At 36.4% G+C, this 18,854-nt stretch overlaps 2 protein-coding genes across 2 annotated transcripts in view; one reads left to right on the top strand and one right to left on the bottom strand.

Annotated features, from left to right (window-relative positions):
* asap1b (ArfGAP with SH3 domain, ankyrin repeat and PH domain 1b) overlaps positions 1–17,757 on the top strand; it is a 170,673-nt gene extending 152,916 nt beyond the window's left edge. The window contains exons 22-30 of the mRNA XM_056450672.1: positions 604–671; positions 822–929; positions 1,017–1,242; positions 7,661–7,819; positions 10,826–10,904; positions 11,258–11,316; positions 12,409–12,920; positions 13,004–13,126; positions 16,460–17,757. Of these exons, the coding sequence (XP_056306647.1) occupies positions 604–671; positions 822–929; positions 1,017–1,242; positions 7,661–7,819; positions 10,826–10,904; positions 11,258–11,316; positions 12,409–12,920; positions 13,004–13,126; positions 16,460–16,534 (1,409 nt within the window). The 3' untranslated portion in view covers positions 16,535–17,757. The remainder of the gene's footprint in view (positions 1–603; positions 672–821; positions 930–1,016; positions 1,243–7,660; positions 7,820–10,825; positions 10,905–11,257; positions 11,317–12,408; positions 12,921–13,003; positions 13,127–16,459) is intronic.
* Positions 17,758–17,863: 106 nt separating this feature from the next.
* The window catches only part of eef1a1l3 (eukaryotic translation elongation factor 1 alpha 1, like 3), a 2,938-nt gene continuing 1,947 nt past the window's right edge, over positions 17,864–18,854 (bottom strand). Inside the window, exons 5-7 of the mRNA XM_056450673.1 lie at positions 18,620–18,854; positions 18,296–18,530; positions 17,864–18,189 (exon numbers count right to left, since the gene is read on the bottom strand). The exon at positions 18,620–18,854 is cut by the window's right edge and continues 22 nt beyond it. Of these exons, the coding sequence (XP_056306648.1) occupies positions 18,077–18,189; positions 18,296–18,530; positions 18,620–18,854 (583 nt within the window). The 3' untranslated portion in view covers positions 17,864–18,076. The remainder of the gene's footprint in view (positions 18,190–18,295; positions 18,531–18,619) is intronic.

Below are 18,854 nucleotides of genomic sequence, written 5' to 3'. Positions count from 1 at the left end.
TATATATATATATATATATATATATATATATATATATAAATGTATGTATGTATGCATGTATGTATGTATGTATGTACAATTATCTGTTTTGCTAGATGCCAATGATTCCTGTCACAGCCATTCAAGGATTTGATTAATCAATATCAATATCCTTGCTATTAAGCTGACTCCTAAAGCCCTATCATACACCCGGCTCAATAAGGCGCAAGATGTGTATGACACGATTTGTTGCTATTTTCAGACTAGTTTTCGCGTGTTGCATGGCGCATTGTTGGCAGGTTGCTGTTTTGAGGAACTTAAATACTGTAGACTGGGCCATTGACCAACTGAAAGCAGGTCTAAGGTCCAGCACAGAGCATGTTAGTTATAATGCAAAGCATATTTTTCCGTCCTTAAAATAGCAAAAGTGGATTGTTGAAATTATCGTTAAAATAGCCCTTAATATGATTTACCTTGTGTGGTTAAAACGTTTAAAATAGTTGAAATAATTTGTTATAAATTTAGTATATAATGTTACTCAAATTTAGACACCAAATAACACATGAAATTTATGCAACATTATGACTTAACGTGGTCTGATTAACATGTGGTCTCATGTTTCAGCCAATCAGAATGGAGACACAGCTTTGGATGTGGCTAGGCGGATGAAGATCTTCCAGTGTGAGGAAGCGGTGAGTATTTTCTGGTTTAGATGATACAGGTTTCCCCTTAACTTGAACACACGTCCTTCCTGATTTAATGCAATGTGTAAATCAGCTTTAAAGGGCGTAAGGTTGTGACTGTTATTTTAGATCTGACTCATGTTTGTGCATGCTCTTCAGTTGGTACAAGCTGCTGCCGGAAAATTCAATACTAAAGTTCATGTGGAATATGAATGGAATCTCAGGTTGGAGGAGCTTGATGAAAGTGATGATGATCTGGATTACAAAGTAAGACATGCCCATTGAACCTATTTGATCATTCTCCATTTGAAATTCTCTGTGACTATGAAGTTTTCTCATTGTTTTTCATTCCAGCCCAGTCCCATTAAGAAGGATCGCTCACCCCGTCCGCAGAGTTTCTGCCACTCATCCAGTCTCTCCCCTCATGATAAGCTCTCTCTGCCTGCTTTCATTGGTCAGCGTGATAAGCAACGCCTCTCCTACTCTGCATTCACCAATCAGATGTACAGCGTTTCCACCGACTGCCCGTCCTCTCCGGTTTCAGATGCCCCGCCTCTGCCACCAAGGAATGCTGGCAAAGGTATGATGTTGACATGTGTAAAACTTGTTCTAATTGTTCTAATAATTTAATTGAAATAATACATTGTAATATTGTAACAAAGCTATTTGTAAGTATATTATTCCAAATGTCAGCTTCTGTGGCTTAAGCCCCGGTCAGAACACACGATTTTGGCATGATTTCAGCAGGATTTCCTTGATGTAGGGTGTCGTGGGAATTCGTAAATGACAAATGAGCGTCTTGACACAAGATTTAATAATTTCTTTTCGTGTAATGTGGCATAGTTTACGACAACCGATACAATGTCTGCGATGCCTCACGACATCATCGCCGGAAGTCTTTAATTTTAAGTTTAATTTTTTTCTTGTTCTTCACGACGAGTTCCGTCACGTGGGTGACACTGGGCAATAGGAGCACATAATTTCTTATTCATATCTGTGGGTGCTGCCATAAATGCGCTGGTCAGGTAATCAAAAAATAGGCTGCATATTTACTTTTTCTATTTTTCTATTATATTTTACTATTTTTCTAAAATATCAAGGTGTTTTAAGCAGTTTTATTTGACAGACTGACACAAATATGCAGACATCTCCATTCTCGCAACCAGTTTCTGAGTTCCCTCATCCTTCCAACAGTTTGTTCTTCCGAAGTAGTCTGGGAACATGTTTAGTGCTGCAAATACATTGTAAAAACATGTCCTGCTTATTCAAATTTGTCATTAACAGTGAAAAGTGTTTAAAAGCTTCTCTAAAACTGAAATTACTCTGAAAGTGAATATTTGACTTTAAATTTATTTAGGCTATAGATTAACTATTGTTTTATTTAACAAACCAGCACAATCTCACTGCAACTTGTGTTTTGGCACTGAAGCATATAGCGGACGTGTTTTGAAGCACTTCACCTCAAAGGTTATTCGTTATTTTTTTTTATTATTCTTTGACCAACATAAAATACATTTGAATTAAGACACAAATTATACCAAATGAAATTTGTTTCTAAATTTTTTTTGTTTGTGCCTCTCCGCTACTCAACTGTGCAGTGATAATTTGTTCCACTTAGGGGAAAATAAGGATTTCATTCTCTGTCTTACTCGCAGCAAGTTCGAGCATGGCAGTGTTTAATAACATTAAATATACATTTAGAGTTCAAAGAAAATATCTTAATATTAAAAAGGAATCAAAAGTTTGATTCTCAAAGTCATAATGAATGCCTTTGAGTAATGTAGCCTAGTTAACAGCAAGCAACAGTGTATACGGAAATTGCAATAGGATTAAAAAAATAAAATTAGGATAAGAAATATTGTTATAGCAATACTTGTGACTGCTTTGTGAAATAATGCTCATCGTAGATGTCATGGGATGACTGATCATGAAGGAATACGTAGTCTGGCACATTTGTTACCCATGACAAGTGAAGATTTTATCAAGAAAAAATTGCATAATCTGACATAGTGACTTTCGTAACCGACAATAAAAATCGTGTGATCTGACCAGGGCTTTTGTCATTTTAGTGTTCTATTTTATGATATAGAACAATGTAAGTGTTTAAAATGATAATTGGTAGATATTTGACCAATCACAATAGTGTATTTGTTTTTTAATGTGTTATTTATTTGCAGTGTACTTAGAAAAAACTAACATCTTCATATCTATTTGGTTTTAACCTCCTTCTCTCTAGCAGTGTTTACTTTTCCATTTAATACTTCTTGCCTATGACTTTCTAACATGGCATGGTATTAATAGACAAGCCTACTGTATGTAAAATGTCATCCGTTTAACTTTTCCATCATTAGTTTGCACTTTCTTTCTATTTTTCTCTCTTTTTTGGTCTCTCTTGCAGCTCCACCTCTGGCTTTCCTTGGCTCTCATTCCCACTATGCTACTCTGGCTAGCACTCGACCATACATCAGTGACTATCTACTTTTTATTTACTATTTTGTTTCATTATCTTATGACGATCATATGCTACTGTGTCTGAAACCGAAGGCTGCTGCATCACTGTGAATTGAATGTTTGTACATGAAAGTTCCTGACCATTCAAAATTGTAATTGGTTGATAGATTAATAACTGTACTTTTATTTAGTAAGGCTGCAATTAAATTGATCAACATTGACTATGTTTACATGGACATTGGTAATCGAATTATTTGCCTTATTCTGAATATGACAATAATATGATTAAGATGTTTACATGAGTTGCTTTTTGAATGTTCCTTTCATGATCCCATGTTATAGCACATAATCCGCTTGTTAAGTGTGACGTCATGCGAAGCGGCTTCCAGGTCCAAACGCTATAATCAAACTGTATGGGGAGACTTATCAAATGGTAATAATAAACGTTTACAAAGCAATGTAATAATTTTCGAAAATCACGATCGCAATATATATAACCATGCCTAATATCTGATGGCCAGAGTGATTCATTTTTTTATAAATTGTTAAAATTTTGGTATTTGTGATGCAGCAAGTCCAGAGACTGTTGTGTACACTGATTTTTATATAAAATTCACTTTAATGTTTGATATGAATAAAAAGTGATCATAAACTAATATTTTCTCAATTCAAATGAGTGGCGGCTTGGACCCGGAAACAGTATTCCATACGTCACCAACACGTCACCGCTTAACAAGCAGGTTTCGATTAACGTCACCACGCTATCCACATTTCCTCCAGAGTTTCATGTAATTTTGGCTGTTTCATTTTTAATTTGTTAAAATTAACGAGACATTAGATGAGAGTATGAACTGCCGGTAGAGTGTTGTTTTAATGGAATTTGAAACTGCATGCCGTATATGGGGGAAAAAACATCTGTGGTCCTTCACTGACTCAGTAGGTGCAGAGAATAGTGTCGGGAGCCGTCTGTCGCAAAATGCGGTGAAAATCCTACAATCCTACAATACTTTGATTGCAGTGTTTACATGTCTGCACTATACTTCAGTAATGCAACTAAAATCGGACCACATGTCTCAATTTGATTTCTATTTAGTTTGATTAGGACCTTCATCGGATTAAATTAATCAAAAATCGATGTTTACATGGTGGATTCTTAATCAAAGTATTGTCTTAATTGTATTTAAATTGGATTAATGGTGTCCATGTAAACATACTTATTGACAAATATTTTGATTCTAAATAAGTGCTTAAGAATCCTAAAAAAACTTTCATTTCCATCAAAATAGTTAGCAGCTCATCTATTTTCAACATCTTACTCTAAAACAGAATGAATTTCAGAGCATCTGATGAAACAGAAGCTGGAGTAATTAAGCTTTGCTATCACATTTATAAATGCTGGTTTCATTTATAATTAATGTAGATATGATTTATATTGATATGATAGTTCTCAATATTACACCTTTTCTGTAATTTTAACTAAGTACGATTTGTTGAGATTAAGGAAGTTTTAATAATATAACATCATTTTGAATGGTAGTTTACTTGGGAACTAATCTATATTTTGAATGAGCAAGTCAAAAATGAAATGCGTAAGATAAAGCAAGTTTGTTTGTATTATGTATTTGATTATATATTTACTTAGGTGCCACTTTATTTTGATGGTTCGTTTGTTGAATTTAAGTTACATTACAACTAATTCTCATTAGATTATAAATAAACTGTTAGGCTCAATCCCAATTTCACCCCTTAAGCCGCCTTTCCACTGCACATGACATTCGGACACAATGTCTATTCTGTGTGTGTTCACCATGGTTGGATGAATGAATACTGTAAACTCTTAGACCGCTAAAACTTTTGGTGGGAATATGGAGACAACATTAAAATATTATATTTTTGTCACTCATTTATGAATAGAAAAGTTTTTTTTTTGTATAATCTTTTTTCTGATTCAAAAAATAACAAAAAACTACTATTTTTTTTTATCATGCCGCGGGCAGGAATCTGCTTGGACAACACTGAAATACATCCTATCCGGTCAGTCGCATAAGATGTTAGTCGCAGAATCAAATATTTTAACGAATCCACAGCTCAAATCGGATCAGAATTTTTCACATACGAAGATGATCGGAACTCCATGCAGCTCACGGACTACTCTCCGTTGGAAATGAATGACTTCCGTCTGTCTGTCACTGGCACATTAGTATTTTTTTTTTTGTCATTTTTACAAATTTTTACAACAAACAACCATATGTTTTAATACATTCACAACTGCATGCTTAAAAAAAAAAACGCTAAAATAAAAAAAGCTAATTTCGCTATCTATAATCCATAATAATAACTCTTGTATAGCAGTCCCACAACATTCTGACACTCGATAACACTCGAATACCCTGTCAGAAAAGTCTAGTGACCGGGAATGAGCTTTTGACAGTGTCTGCTATGATGTTAATGTTGTTTTTAATGTGTTTACATAGATTAATATGGCCACTGTGTAAATGCGTGGTACAGTTACGATCTTATTGCCACATTAGATTGTTATGATAACATAATCTATGCTTTCAGTAATTTCCTTAAGATTAATACCAAAAAATAACACAACTGGAATCTCATATGAAGAGATCGCAAATACATATGATGACGTGTGCATGTGTTTTAATGCTGTCCCATTTCTTAAGGGTAAATTTTGAAGCCCTTTCCCTTCACACTCTGTTTCAAGGGCCAAGGGAAGGAGTAGGGATACAAAAATAGAATTGGGATTGGGCTTTAGGTTGGGGTTAGTGTAAGTGGACATGTACTAAGTTGGACATGTACTATGTGCTAAGTTTCTTATAGTCAGTTAAATATCTGTTAAGGAGCAGTATCAATAGATATTAAGCAGGCAGTCTACTAATACTCAAATGGACCATCAAAAAAATGTTACCTTAACTTATTCATTAATTTATTTAATAAATGGTCATGGTAGTTAGATTTCACGTTTTACATGATTCACAAACAGGACAGTGGAATATCATACACTCAAATAAATTACATTTGCTTTTTGATCAAACTATTTATTTAAGATAAACTGAAATAACACAATTCTTGAGGGTATTTTGGAAACTACTTAATTGTTCTATGTTCAATCCACTTAAACTTTTAAGAATTTAGAAATTAACTTGCCTCCTAAACTCTGCGTACCCAGTACTGGGTCTGTGATGTCATTTACTTCCACATTCTTGAAATTTTAAAACTCCGTACTGACCCAATACCCCCATAAGTGGTTGCGTTCTCTCATCAGTTGGAATAGAATAACTTTTGCATAGATTATGATAGAGACATTTTTTTCCTATGATTACTTGACATGTGCAGGAACCACCAAGATTAATTACAGCAACCTAGACCACACAGAACCTAAAAGGTACACTTTCAAATTTGAGTTTACAAAAAAAGTGCCTCTTTTTTGAGGGGTTTATTATAACACAGACAACATATAGAATAATTTGAATCACTTTCAAACAGTGTTTAATGAAAGTTTAAAGGGTTTTCTTTGAAATGATATCAAACTTTTGCATTTACACCTCTGCATGTGGATTTGGGAAGCTTTTGAATTTGGGTAGGCAAAATCCAGGCGGAAGGCCCAAAATAGAAATTGATTGTGTGGAACCCAGCTGTTTATATGCAGCTGGTGAATTTATAGGCTGCCTTCATTACTGGTAAGATATATGCAGTTTATCAGACCGTATGTTGCACATAAATTCAATCTGGACATGTGGTAAATGCTTTCATAATTTCAGATGCAGCATATTTCTAGTTTTGGACTCCGCGTGAAGAACACTAACACTTCCTAAATGCAAATTTAGCCGTTAATCAGCTTCAGTTCTTCTGATTACATTTTTGAGCGATGTCTTTCATGTGGAGCCTTCTGATGCTGCTGCTTCTGTCTCTTGACTTTCCAAAGCAGCAACTACTTCTAGACTTTGCTGAAGTTGTTAACTTACTGAATTTGTTTAAGTTTCACCTAAACAACCATTCCTGGTCCTCTCTGACTGAGCTTCTCACTGGCTGTTCACTCTGTTTTTAAACTCTACTATTTATAGCCCGTTTCCACTGAGTGGTACAGTACAGGTCAGTACGGGTCATCTTTATCAGGCTTGCATTTCCACTGCTTTGCAAAGGGTACCCAAAAAGTGGTACAGTACAGTTCGCTGTTAGGTACCTTTTGACAGTGGAAACGGCCATAAAGTATACTGAACCGAACCATATACTCAGTGGAAACGGGCCATTAGAACAGAACTACTGTCGCTGTTTTTTTGTTTCTCTCTAAATTTCCAAGTCACTTTTCTAGTTTCTCCACTTAGCCTTTAAGGTGCCTCACTTTCCCAACCTGATTCATTTTCAGATCACTTGTCATCAGATCCTTGTAGTTACACACACACACACACACACACTTATTCTTCCTCCTTATTTTCTTCCCTCTCTGTCTTGTCTGCCACCCTCCATTATCCTCCCCAGGACCAATGTTAACATGATATCACTGCATGGTGATATTTTGTTTATTTTCCCTCCAGCCCAGTCCAGTCCATTGTCAAACCTGCCTTCCTCCACCCTTGCCCCTGCATCACAGACCTCACCTAGTGGCAGCTCTACCCTGTCAAAGAAGAGACCCCCTCCCCCTCCCCCTGGACACAAACGCACGCTATCTGACCCCCCTACCCCGCTCTTTAAAGGTGGGCTACACTTTAGGCAACAACCCTGGTTTAGGACACCAAACTAGGATACGGTGCCTTATCAGTTTCAATAACTATAAGTATACATATACAGTTGAAGTCAGAATTATTAACCCCCCTGAAATATTAGCCCCCATGTTTATTTTTTCCCTAATTTCTGTTTAACAGAAAGATTTTTTCAACACGTTTCTAAACACGTTTTCAACACGTTTTTAATAGCTCATTAATAATAGCTGATTTATTTTATCTTCGCCATGATGACAGTAAATAATATTTGACTAGATATTTTTCAAGACACTTCTATACAGCTTAAAGTGACATTTAAAGGCTTAACTAGGCAGGTTAGGGTAATTAGGCAAGTTATTGTATAACGATGGCTTGTTCTGTAGACTATTGAAAAAAATATATAGCTTAAAGGGGCTAATAATTTTGACCTTAAATTGTTTTTTAAAAATTAAAACTGCTTTCATTCTAGCCGAAAGAAAAAATATTACCAGACATACTGTGAAAATTTCCTTGCTCTGTTAAACATCATTTGGTAAATATTTAAAAAAGAAAAAATAAAAATCAAAGGGGGCTAATAATTCTGACTTTAACTGTAAATATCAGTGGTGTAACGGATCACAAACCTCAAGGTTCGGATCACACTATGATTTTTGAGTCACAGATTGGACCATTTTTTGGATCAGCAAAAAAAAAAAAAAGGAGACAAATGTCATTTGCTTTCCATTTATACACTAATATTACTGCCAAAACAATTGGTTTAACAAACAGAACTTAGAACCTGTAGTTTCATTAAAAATAAAAATCAAGAAAGAACCAGCTGAAAAAATTCATTTGCTTTTATGTTCAGTTTAATTTTCAATATTCAATACGAAAAATGATCTTTGCTACTGTTGCTGATAATGCTAAATATAGAAATCTAACATCTTGTACAACGTATCATATTTATTTTTAATTAATAATTCAACAATTCACTCATAAAACTTGTTACATGTTTTAATATAGGTGGGTCATTTTTGAAAACCTATTCATTTATTCATTCATTCGTTTTCTTTTTGGCTTATTCCCTTCATTAATCCGGGGTCGCCACAGCGGAATGAACCGCCAACTTATCCAGCACATGTTTTACGCAGCAGATGCCCTTCCAGCTGCAACCCATCTCTGGGAAACATCCATACACACTCGCTCACACTCATACACTCCGGACAATTTAGCCTACCCAAAAAAAAGCCTAACCGCATGTCTTTGGACTTGTGGGGGAAACCAAAGCACCCGGAGAAAACCCACGCAAACGCAGGGAGAACATGCAAACTCCACACAGAAACGGCAACTGACCCAGCCGAGGCTCGAACCAGCGTTCACCAGCGTCAAGTTCCATTAAACAGTGATTTCAGTCTTTACCATAAACATCAGTGTTTATATCTGAATTATAATCAGTATCATTATCATTTATCATTTTGATAACTGCAGAGTCCGCCCATGTCATGACTGCTGTCATACAGGTTCTGTTCACCAAAGTAGATATAGTACTATACAAATATGTTTTTAACATAGACATTTTAAAGAAAAAGTAGATCGGGTTTTATGAATAATCCAAACAGTTTATGAAGCAGACTGCTGATAATTTACTTAACTTTAGTAGATATCTTTAACCCAGACTTCATGCATTCAGTTTCATCATCAAATTCAATCATTTGCATCCCATTCAATCTGTGGTGTCATTGCATGTTAGTTTCAAGAATTGTTAGATATGTAAATAAATGCATATTATTTTGAGAGGACAATATTGCCAGTGGAAGGCTTGGCCTAAGGACCACATCCAAAAATGTTTGACCTTGGCACTGACCCTCTGTGATTTGCATGTTTTACTATTTTGGATAAAGAGAAAGTACAAGGCATGACATAATAATGATCTGTAAGTTATAAATGGGTGAGAGGCATATCAAATTAAGAGAGATGCAATTCATTTTAATATGTTTTGACATAATCCATATAAAATAACTACTGATGATAATAATTAAATAATTTGAAATGCGCTGCCTCTTTAAGATCATTATTATGCATGACTTGGTGCTAATGTGTTATGTAGTGTTAAAATGTTTAGAATAAAGTTTCTTTTATTATACTAAGTTTATTCAAAACTGTAACCTGGCATTTGCAGAAAAAAAAATTAATAAATACATTACTGGCCCTGAAAAGACATTTAGGCCCTGAAAAGACGTCTGAGTATAGTTTTGAACTGAAAAATGCATTGGGTCATGTTATTTTTAAAAAACCAAAAACCATACGATTATTAGGTAAAGATCATGTTTCATGAAGACATGTTGTATATATTCTACTGTAGATATATCAAAATTCAAGTTTTGGTTAGTAATATTAATTTCTTTATCTCATCTGGACATATTTTAATGCAGTTTTCTCAATATTTACATTTTTATATCCCTCAGATTTCAAATAGATGCATCTCATCCAAATATTGTCTACCAAACTTACAGTGCACAACAATTGACAGCTTTTTTTAACGTTTATCGTAGGTTTTGAGGTCCAGGGTCACATTTATAATATTATACATTTATTTTTGTCATCCATATTGTTAACTTTTTCCATTCATCAAAAAATTTTCCACAAAAAAATTTAATAATAATAATAAATGTTTCTTGAGCACCAAATTAACACATTGTATTGAGATCTGACTGATCACGTGACACTAAACACTGGGGAATTATATTGAAACAACATTTTTACAATTTTACTGTGTTGTTGATCATATAAATCCAGCCTTAATGAGCACAAACATAAAAAAATCCACACCTAGGTTTTTAAACTGTAGTGCACATCCAGTTATAGGGTGTAAAAGTCTTTTCTGCAATTGTCAAGTTATAGGTTCTACTGTATATGTCATTAAAGTCAGAGAGACATTAAATCATTTAGTTAAATTAGGTAATGTGTTCCAATGTTTCACAAAACCTCAGTAATGTTTCCTGCATAACAAACTCATTTCAGGAAGTGATTCAACGCCGCCTCCTGTCAACAAGATGTCCCCTGTAACTAATAGATTTGAGGGCATTCCACAACAGCAAAGGTGAACAAGCATGCTTCAAGCTTTTCTAATGTCGCATATAAAACAACCCTAGCAAAACTTATTAAGGATTAAATTCATAGAAGAAAGGCTAAATCTATTTCAGTTTTTTTTTTTTTTTTTTGTAGAAATATTCTGTTGAGATCTATTTAGAGCTACATTTGCATTAGAAAGGTCAGCAATTTTAAACTGCAAATTTATACATGGCCTTTCATGTTTTATTTGAGTATGTTTTTGTAACTTTGGCATCTCTTGTTTGGAAATGAAAAACGGTCCCATTTCATACAGTATGGCTAAAACATGTGAATATGTTATTGATAATTGCTTTGAGACTTACAATTGTTGTATATTTCTAGTCTCAACACCACAAAACCCACACTTGGTCCAAGGGTCCTTCCCAAACTACCTCAGAAGGGTAGGTGGTATGTTTTTTGTCTATGATTATTGCCGTGGCAAAACATCTGAATGTTAATTCATTTCGTAGTTCCCTTTAAACAGCAATGATCACAAGAGGTTTTAGTTAAGTATTTAGTTAACAATAGCTATGTTTCTATCCACCTACTTTTATGTGCATTTTGGATATGTACATTAAAAAAACGGTATATGGAAATGCCAAGATGTGCATACATTTTGAAAATGGCATAACCAAGTAGGAGAAACTTTTTATTCGTTAAAAAAGATGCGCATAAACTATGATGAAAACACTTTTACTGAACAAATTCCAGTATGCGCATTAAAAAAGTCATTTTGTGATCTCTTATAACAAAAGTGATTTTGTTATAAGAGATCATGTGATCTAAATGTGTGTGAATGGACAACAGTCTGAGCACACTGTAAAATATCTGAAATGTTGTTTTGGCCATTCTAAAACACCTTAACCTTTTTAGTATTAGTGTTATTATATTATTAATGACCTCCAGAATAATTGTCAAGAGTATCTCAGGCCTTCAAACGTCATCAGGCATTCATTGCGTGTCGGCATACTGTCTTCTGAGGCGCAAGTCATTTATTAAATAAAGAAAAAATACACGTAGCTTCTCCTTCCGCAGCAAATTGCGTTTTTACTTTTGATATTTGGTGCCAGTTAGCATCTTTTAGATGGAAACATAGCTAATATTTTCAGTAAGGTTAGATTAATTTTAAAAACATTACCAAATACACGCTCTTGATAAATTAATTAACACTTGTTCAACAGCAAAGGTTATGTTCAACAGCACAAAATGTAAAAAAAAATAATAATATAAAAGCAAAACAATAATAAAATATAAAACAACAAAAATATAACAAATGTTAAATGAATAATTTTACCATCAGAAGTTGTGTTTTGTATTTATTTTTTGGTTGTTGCACTTTTTAGAACCTCTTTTCTAATGTGCTTTTAAACCTGACCCAACATCATGCTAGCGAGGGAAATATTTTCTCATATTTGTCTTTCAGAGTAGTCTAGAATTATATCAGAAGACGGAAATTTTAATGTAATCTGTTGGTATTATCCTGTTTTCAATAGTTGCCCTGCGTAAAATAGACACCATCCATCACCCATCTGTGGACAAAACCAACCAGCCTTCTGAAGCTGTCCTTTTTCAGAAGGTTCTACAGAGTTCAGATACACCCCAGAAAGTTCCGGTAGCTGACAGGCCTCAGGCTGGAGACGTAGCTCCTAAACCACAGCCTTCAGAATTACCCCCTAAGCCAGGAGAACTGCCTCCAAAGCCTCAACTGTCCGAACTCCCCCCTAAACCTCAGTTGGGTGACCTACCACCTAAACCTCAGCTTAAAGATCTCCCGCCCAAGCCCCAACTCACAGAGATCTCCCCAGCCAAACCCATAACCATTGAGGTCCCGCCGAAACCTTCTCCAGGAGAAGTGGCACCCAAGCCCCAACCTCCGGATACTCCAACGATTATTCAACAAGGTGAACTGTCCCCTCAGCCTGTGATCCAGTCTAGTGAAGATACCAATGGAAGTCCAACATCTGCACAGGAGACACCTGTACCATTGCCCAGGAAAATAAATCCGGTGAGGATTTTGCCTTGGAAGCTTCAGATAAATTCATGGGTGTAACAAGATGTTTTGACATTGTATCTGTCTTTTTTTTTTAGATTAAGAGTAAAATGCGAAGGGTGAAGACTATTTATGATTGTCAAGCGGACAACGATGACGAGCTGACTTTCGTTGAGGGTGAGGTCATTGTGGTAACTGGTGAAGAAGATCAGGAGTGGTGGGTAAGTGTGACCACTTTACATTTTCAAGTACTGTATGTGCACTAAACCACAAGAATCAGAATTCTTGACTGCTTAACAAAGGTACCTCTGTTTTAATTGAATATTTTATTAAATAATTCACAGTTATTAATTAGTCGATTGTTATTTGAAGTGAAGTGAGTATTGTCAAGTATGGTTAACAATACTCTGAGGGCATGCTCACACTAGGTAAAGTTGCCTTGAACTGTGCCGAAGTGCGATTGTCCCCCTCACCTCTCCCCTGACGGCCTGCACTCACTGCATTTTGCTTTACGTTATCAATGATAAGTCTGCTTAGTTTAACAGGAAGAGAAGCGCTCTCGCTCAGCACAGCAGAGATTGCTTTAGTTATATTGTTTTAATTGTTTGGGATGCAGTGTGCGCAGTCAAATATTTTGCAGAACAGATCTATAACTTGTGACGCTCTTAAATGTTTATTCAATTTTTCATGATGCATGTATTTGTAGGTTTGCTTAAGGTGCAGCTGACATGTAGCAAGTGGTTTGCATCTTTAATATACTACGACAGTTTGCGTTCATTGAAAAGTAAAAATAATTAATAAATCCATATAAAACAGTCCCTCAAATGTGATGTTGCATCTTCAGTTTTGGGCTCAGATGCGCTTTGCACTCACACTCCAAGCGTACCGCTCCAAAGCCCAACTGAACCGCACTCTGGCACACCTCTTCCAACTGGGCCAGGGCCAACTGAACCACGGCCAACTGAACCACGCCTGACCATGATTTGGAGCACTCACACTTGTCACATGAACCGGGAAACACGCCTGGGCAGGGTTCGGATAGCATAGTGTAAGTGCACCCTAAATTGGTCCTCTGCTTTCGACCCATCCAAGTATACACACAGTGAGCATACACTCAGAGCAAAGAGCAGCTTTTGCTTCCAGTATCTGGGGAGCAAGTATGGCCCGTTTCCACTGAGTAGAACAGTACGGGTCGGTACAGGTCACCTTTATCGGGCTTGTGTTTCCACTTCTAAAAGGGTATATAATATGTATATATTATTATGATGTAATGTCGTGGCAATGTATTGGCGGTTCCTTTGTTTTCATTCTGGCTTGTCAACGAGCGAGTGTCCTATCTCTGTAAACCAATAGACCAATTACCATGTTTGTAAACATTCAGGATGCGTGTGCAGGGAGGTGACAGAAAGAAACCGAGAGCGCTAGCATTTACAGCGAGGGAATGACATCCGATGCGGTACAGAGTTTGTTATTGTCTTAGAAATAAGATATGTTGATTTATATATATATATATATATATATATATATATATATATATATATATTGATTAAATAAGATATATTGATTACACATTATATGTATTATTTACATAATGCTTTCAGCATATTATAACAGCTCGTCACCCAGTGATAAGCACAGTGATTCGGCAAAATTAATGTTAAAATGAGCGGCGTTCGTCTGACAGGTCCATTTGCGATGGCACCCTCCCAATGAATATTGTATAAGACGAAATGACCAAGCATCCAGCCCCAAATATACAATCTCATTGAAGCTCCAAGTAATTTTACAAGAGAGAAGTTAAAGATCTACAAGTCTTTGGATGCCAACAATGTTGTTCTGTGTGGTCATGTGCAAGAAATAATGCTCCAGGATGACCAGATTCAACACTATGTAGAGCTAAAAACCGAGGTTCTGCTTAGCCAAAGACAAGGAAAGAAGACAGAGTTAATGTTATACAAGACCAAGGTAATTAATCACCAACAAGCAAAACTACTGCATTCTGACAGAGAACTGCACCTGTACGGCAAGGTATGTAAACTTACACATAGTGGTAATGTTGGTTTTATATTCGCACATTCAGACTTTCTCCTTAATAATATAATTTCATAAAAGTATTATTTGCAAACTCTAAATAACGAAATCATATTAGCAGCCAATGACTATCAAAGTACAACATTGTTCATAGCCAAATAAACAGTGTTTTCAAGTTACATTAGCGTTTTCTATTTTTAGACTCGAATTTGGCATCCTACCGCACAATATGACATCTTTACTATTGCAGTCTGTGTTTTTTTTGGGGACCATCATTTGTGACGTACGTTGGTAATTGGTTTATAGCATTTAACTAAGCGTCTAGCTCCGCCTTTTGGTACCCTTTTGCCGGGCTAGGTACCCTTTGAAAAGGGTGCCCAAAAAGTGGTGCGGTACGGTTCGCTTTTAGGTACCTTTTGAACCATACCATACCACTTAGTGGAAATGGGCCCTTAAGGTTTAGCTGCCTTGCTCAGGGGCACCTCAGCTGGGTATTGACGATGGAGAGAATTTCATTCACTCGCCCCTTCCTCAATTCATGCCCGGACCAGAATGTAACCTGCAACATTTCAATTACAAGTCCCAACTATTACAAGTCCCAACTATTACAAGTCAATTACAAGTCTCTAACTATTAGGCCATAAACGCCCCACACATGCAATGTTCCTTAGAAATTTCTTGGAAAAAAAAAAAAAAAACTACCTTCCTGAAGAATTCAGCTCCAACCCAGATCAAACATCCCTGAACCAATATATTAGGACCTGAAGCAGCACTTGATAATTACACTTGAAAATAGCCGACAGCTAGCTCTCTGCAACTCTCACATGGTTGCCCACTGAAGCTAAGCAAGGCTGCGCCCGGTCAGTACCTGGATTGGAGACCACATGGGAAAGCTAGGTTGCTGTTGGAAGTGGTGTTAGTGAGGCCAGCAGGGGCCCTCAACTTGTGGTCTGTGAGAATCCTAACGCCACAGTTTAGTAAAGGGGACTCTATACTGCTCAGTGAGCGCAGTCTTTCAGATGAGACATTAAACCGGGGTCCTGACTCTCTGTGGTCATTAAAAATGTCCTTCGAAAAGAGTAGGGGTTTAACCCTGGCATCCTGGCTAAATTTGCTCACTGGCCTCTTGTAATTACTCACCCTCATGTCATTCCAATCGCCAGAGACCTTTGTTCTCCTTTCAAGAGAAGAATGAATCCAAGAGCTTTATCATCCTCAATGTAAAGAGCAATGATCATGAGACATGTAAAGTCCAAAAAATGAATTATAATTTTGTTTTGAAGATGAGCAAAAGATTTGGGAATTGGAATGATGCGAGAGCTAGTAATTATGATCTAATAAATTTTAGTTAAACTAACCCTTTATATGTTGTGCTAACCATGGTACATGGATATTCTTTTCTGGACCATGAATCAGTAAAAATCAACGTGTAAACTTCACCACTAGTGACCACTCATTACTTTATGTAGACTTGTATTTTCCTTGATTTTGATTGCAATCTTTCTTTTTTTTTTTATCTATAGATTGGGCACATCGAAGGACAGCCAGAGAGAAAAGGTGTATTTCCCATGTCCTTTGTTCATATCTTATCAGATTGACCTGCAAATGTTTCTCCACAACCCACTCATTGTGATACCTCTGGCTATGGGATGCACTTGACTTAGCTGCTCTATCAACAATTCAAGATTTAAGAAGACAAACCCACAATGAAAAACACATGATCAACTTGTTATCGTCAGAGATGGAGTGGAAATAAAGTCTCTAAATTTACCACTATTATCCATACAATCTACTGCACCCACTTACAAGACCAGCACTTTCCCTCCACTAATTACTGAATCGCTGTATATAAGATTGTACATAAATGTGTGTATGTGTGCGTTTCATTCAAGGATGACTGTGTGATTGTGCAAATGTAGAATGTTTGTCTGAAAAGTGAATGTGTGAACTTATTCTCTACCTGCCAGTTAGAGGCGTTGGGCCAGTTTTGTTCAAATTAGTTGAATTATTAAATGTGGCCATCATTGTTATGATCTATAGCAGGGACAGACAGAAGTTGAATTCTTTACCTGGTGAAATAACTGGACTTTTAGGTTTCCTAAACAGTAGTAATTGTTTTTTTTAAAGCCTACACATTTCATAACACCACTAAAGCATGTACAAGAGTAAAATGTTAATTTGTGTTTACTATTTCCAGTTCTTGCGATGGTGTAAATTTATTCCTACAATGCACACACCCCTGCTTGTGTCTTCTCACAGGTTATTCCTCTGTGATCCCATTTCAGTGTTTGGTTAATCTGCACAAGTACTTTTACTACAGTCTGGCTGAACAGTGCTGTTCCAAGAACACAATGGTCACCCTTAGTTTATCTTTAATATTGTGTTTTGAGAGGTCTTGGATACTTGAACTACGAAAGTTGTTTATTTGGCTCATTGGTGTTATACTTTCAAGTGATAGATGTACTGTATTGCAAATTGGAATTATGCCGTTTTAGTTTGTGCTTCCAGATATCCATCTTGGAGCAGTTTCAATAACTGCTCAAATCTCCAGTAAAGGACAAGAACCACCATAGTTCCCATTTTTGGGTTTCATTAAACAGTCAAGGCTGTATCATGTCAACATTACAAAAAAGGCTCATGTAATCAGTTTACCCAACATTTAAAATGATGAAACTCCACTTAAGTATTAAAGCATAGGGATGGAGGCCTGATGTGCTACATGTTTCTATATGACTGCAGATTCTGAGGACGGTGTCCAATGTCTGAACATGTTTCTCACTTACCATTCCATCATCAATAAAAACGTTTCATGCTAACAAAAGACTCAATGTGTCAAGTTAACAAGTAAAAATGGTAGGGAAGCACAAGTAGACTGCAAGAAACAAGTGACCAACTGAAGTGTTAACTCAAATTTATTTGCAGTCCAGCAAGATACAGCTTTCAACGCTTCATTCAAACCTCATTTTGGGCTACACTGTTACTTTAGAAAACCCAATACACCAGCAACGCATTTAAAAAGTGGCTTTAAAGAAACAAAAAATGCAGTTGCATAAAACTACACAAGTCAACTTAAAGGGAACTTTTAGTTCACATACCAGACTGCTGGTAAATAAAAAGTTATAAAAAGGGACAAAATGAGCTCATTTTGATACCGGAGCTTTCAGTGAGGTTTTTTTGGCTTGGTCTACCTTCTCCACCGACTTGATGACCCCAACAGCCACAGTCTGTTTTAAATCCCGTACAGCAAAGCGACCTAAAAGGGGAGGGAGAAAAAGAAAAAAAAAAAAAAAAAAAAAAAAAAAGGGATTAAAAAATGTATTTAACAGTAGTTTGACCATTTTTAAAATTCAGTACCTTACCCAGTGGAGGATAATGAAAGAAGCTCTCCACACACAAGGGTTTATTTGGGACCAGTTTGACTGTAGCACCATCTCCTGACCTCAGGTACTGGGGCCAACTTTCCAGTTTCCTACCAGAACGACGATCTAGCTTCTCCCTTAGCTCAGCAAAACGACAGGAAACATGGGTTGTGTGGCAGTCTAGTACAGGAGAGTAACCAACCTTTATTTTGCCTGGGTGGTTCAGCATTATAATCTTGGGAGAATAAAATAAACATCTTCATGAAGCAATCAGTTGTTGCTTTGTCAGCCAAAATTAGAACAGGAGGTAAAGAGCGTAGAAACCTGAGCAATAAAACTGCTGACATCTGATGGTGGGTCCTGCTGTGCATTCCCTGCTACATCACCTCTCCGAAGGTTCTTCACGGACACATTTTTAATGTTGAAGCCCACATTATGGCCAGGAAGAGCGGTCTGAAGACCCTGGTGATGCATCTCGATGGACTTTACCTCAGCAGTAAGTTTTGCTGGTGAGAAGGTGAGAACCATTCCAGGTTTTAAGACCCCAGTTTCAATCTTA

The sequence above is a fragment of the Danio aesculapii genome, chromosome 24 (genome assembly GCF_903798145.1).
Source record: "Danio aesculapii chromosome 24, fDanAes4.1, whole genome shotgun sequence".
NCBI lineage: Eukaryota > Metazoa > Chordata > Actinopteri > Cypriniformes > Danionidae > Danio > Danio aesculapii.
Note: the sequence above shows the minus strand (reverse complement) of the source record. Positions and strands in the feature narration are given on the sequence as shown.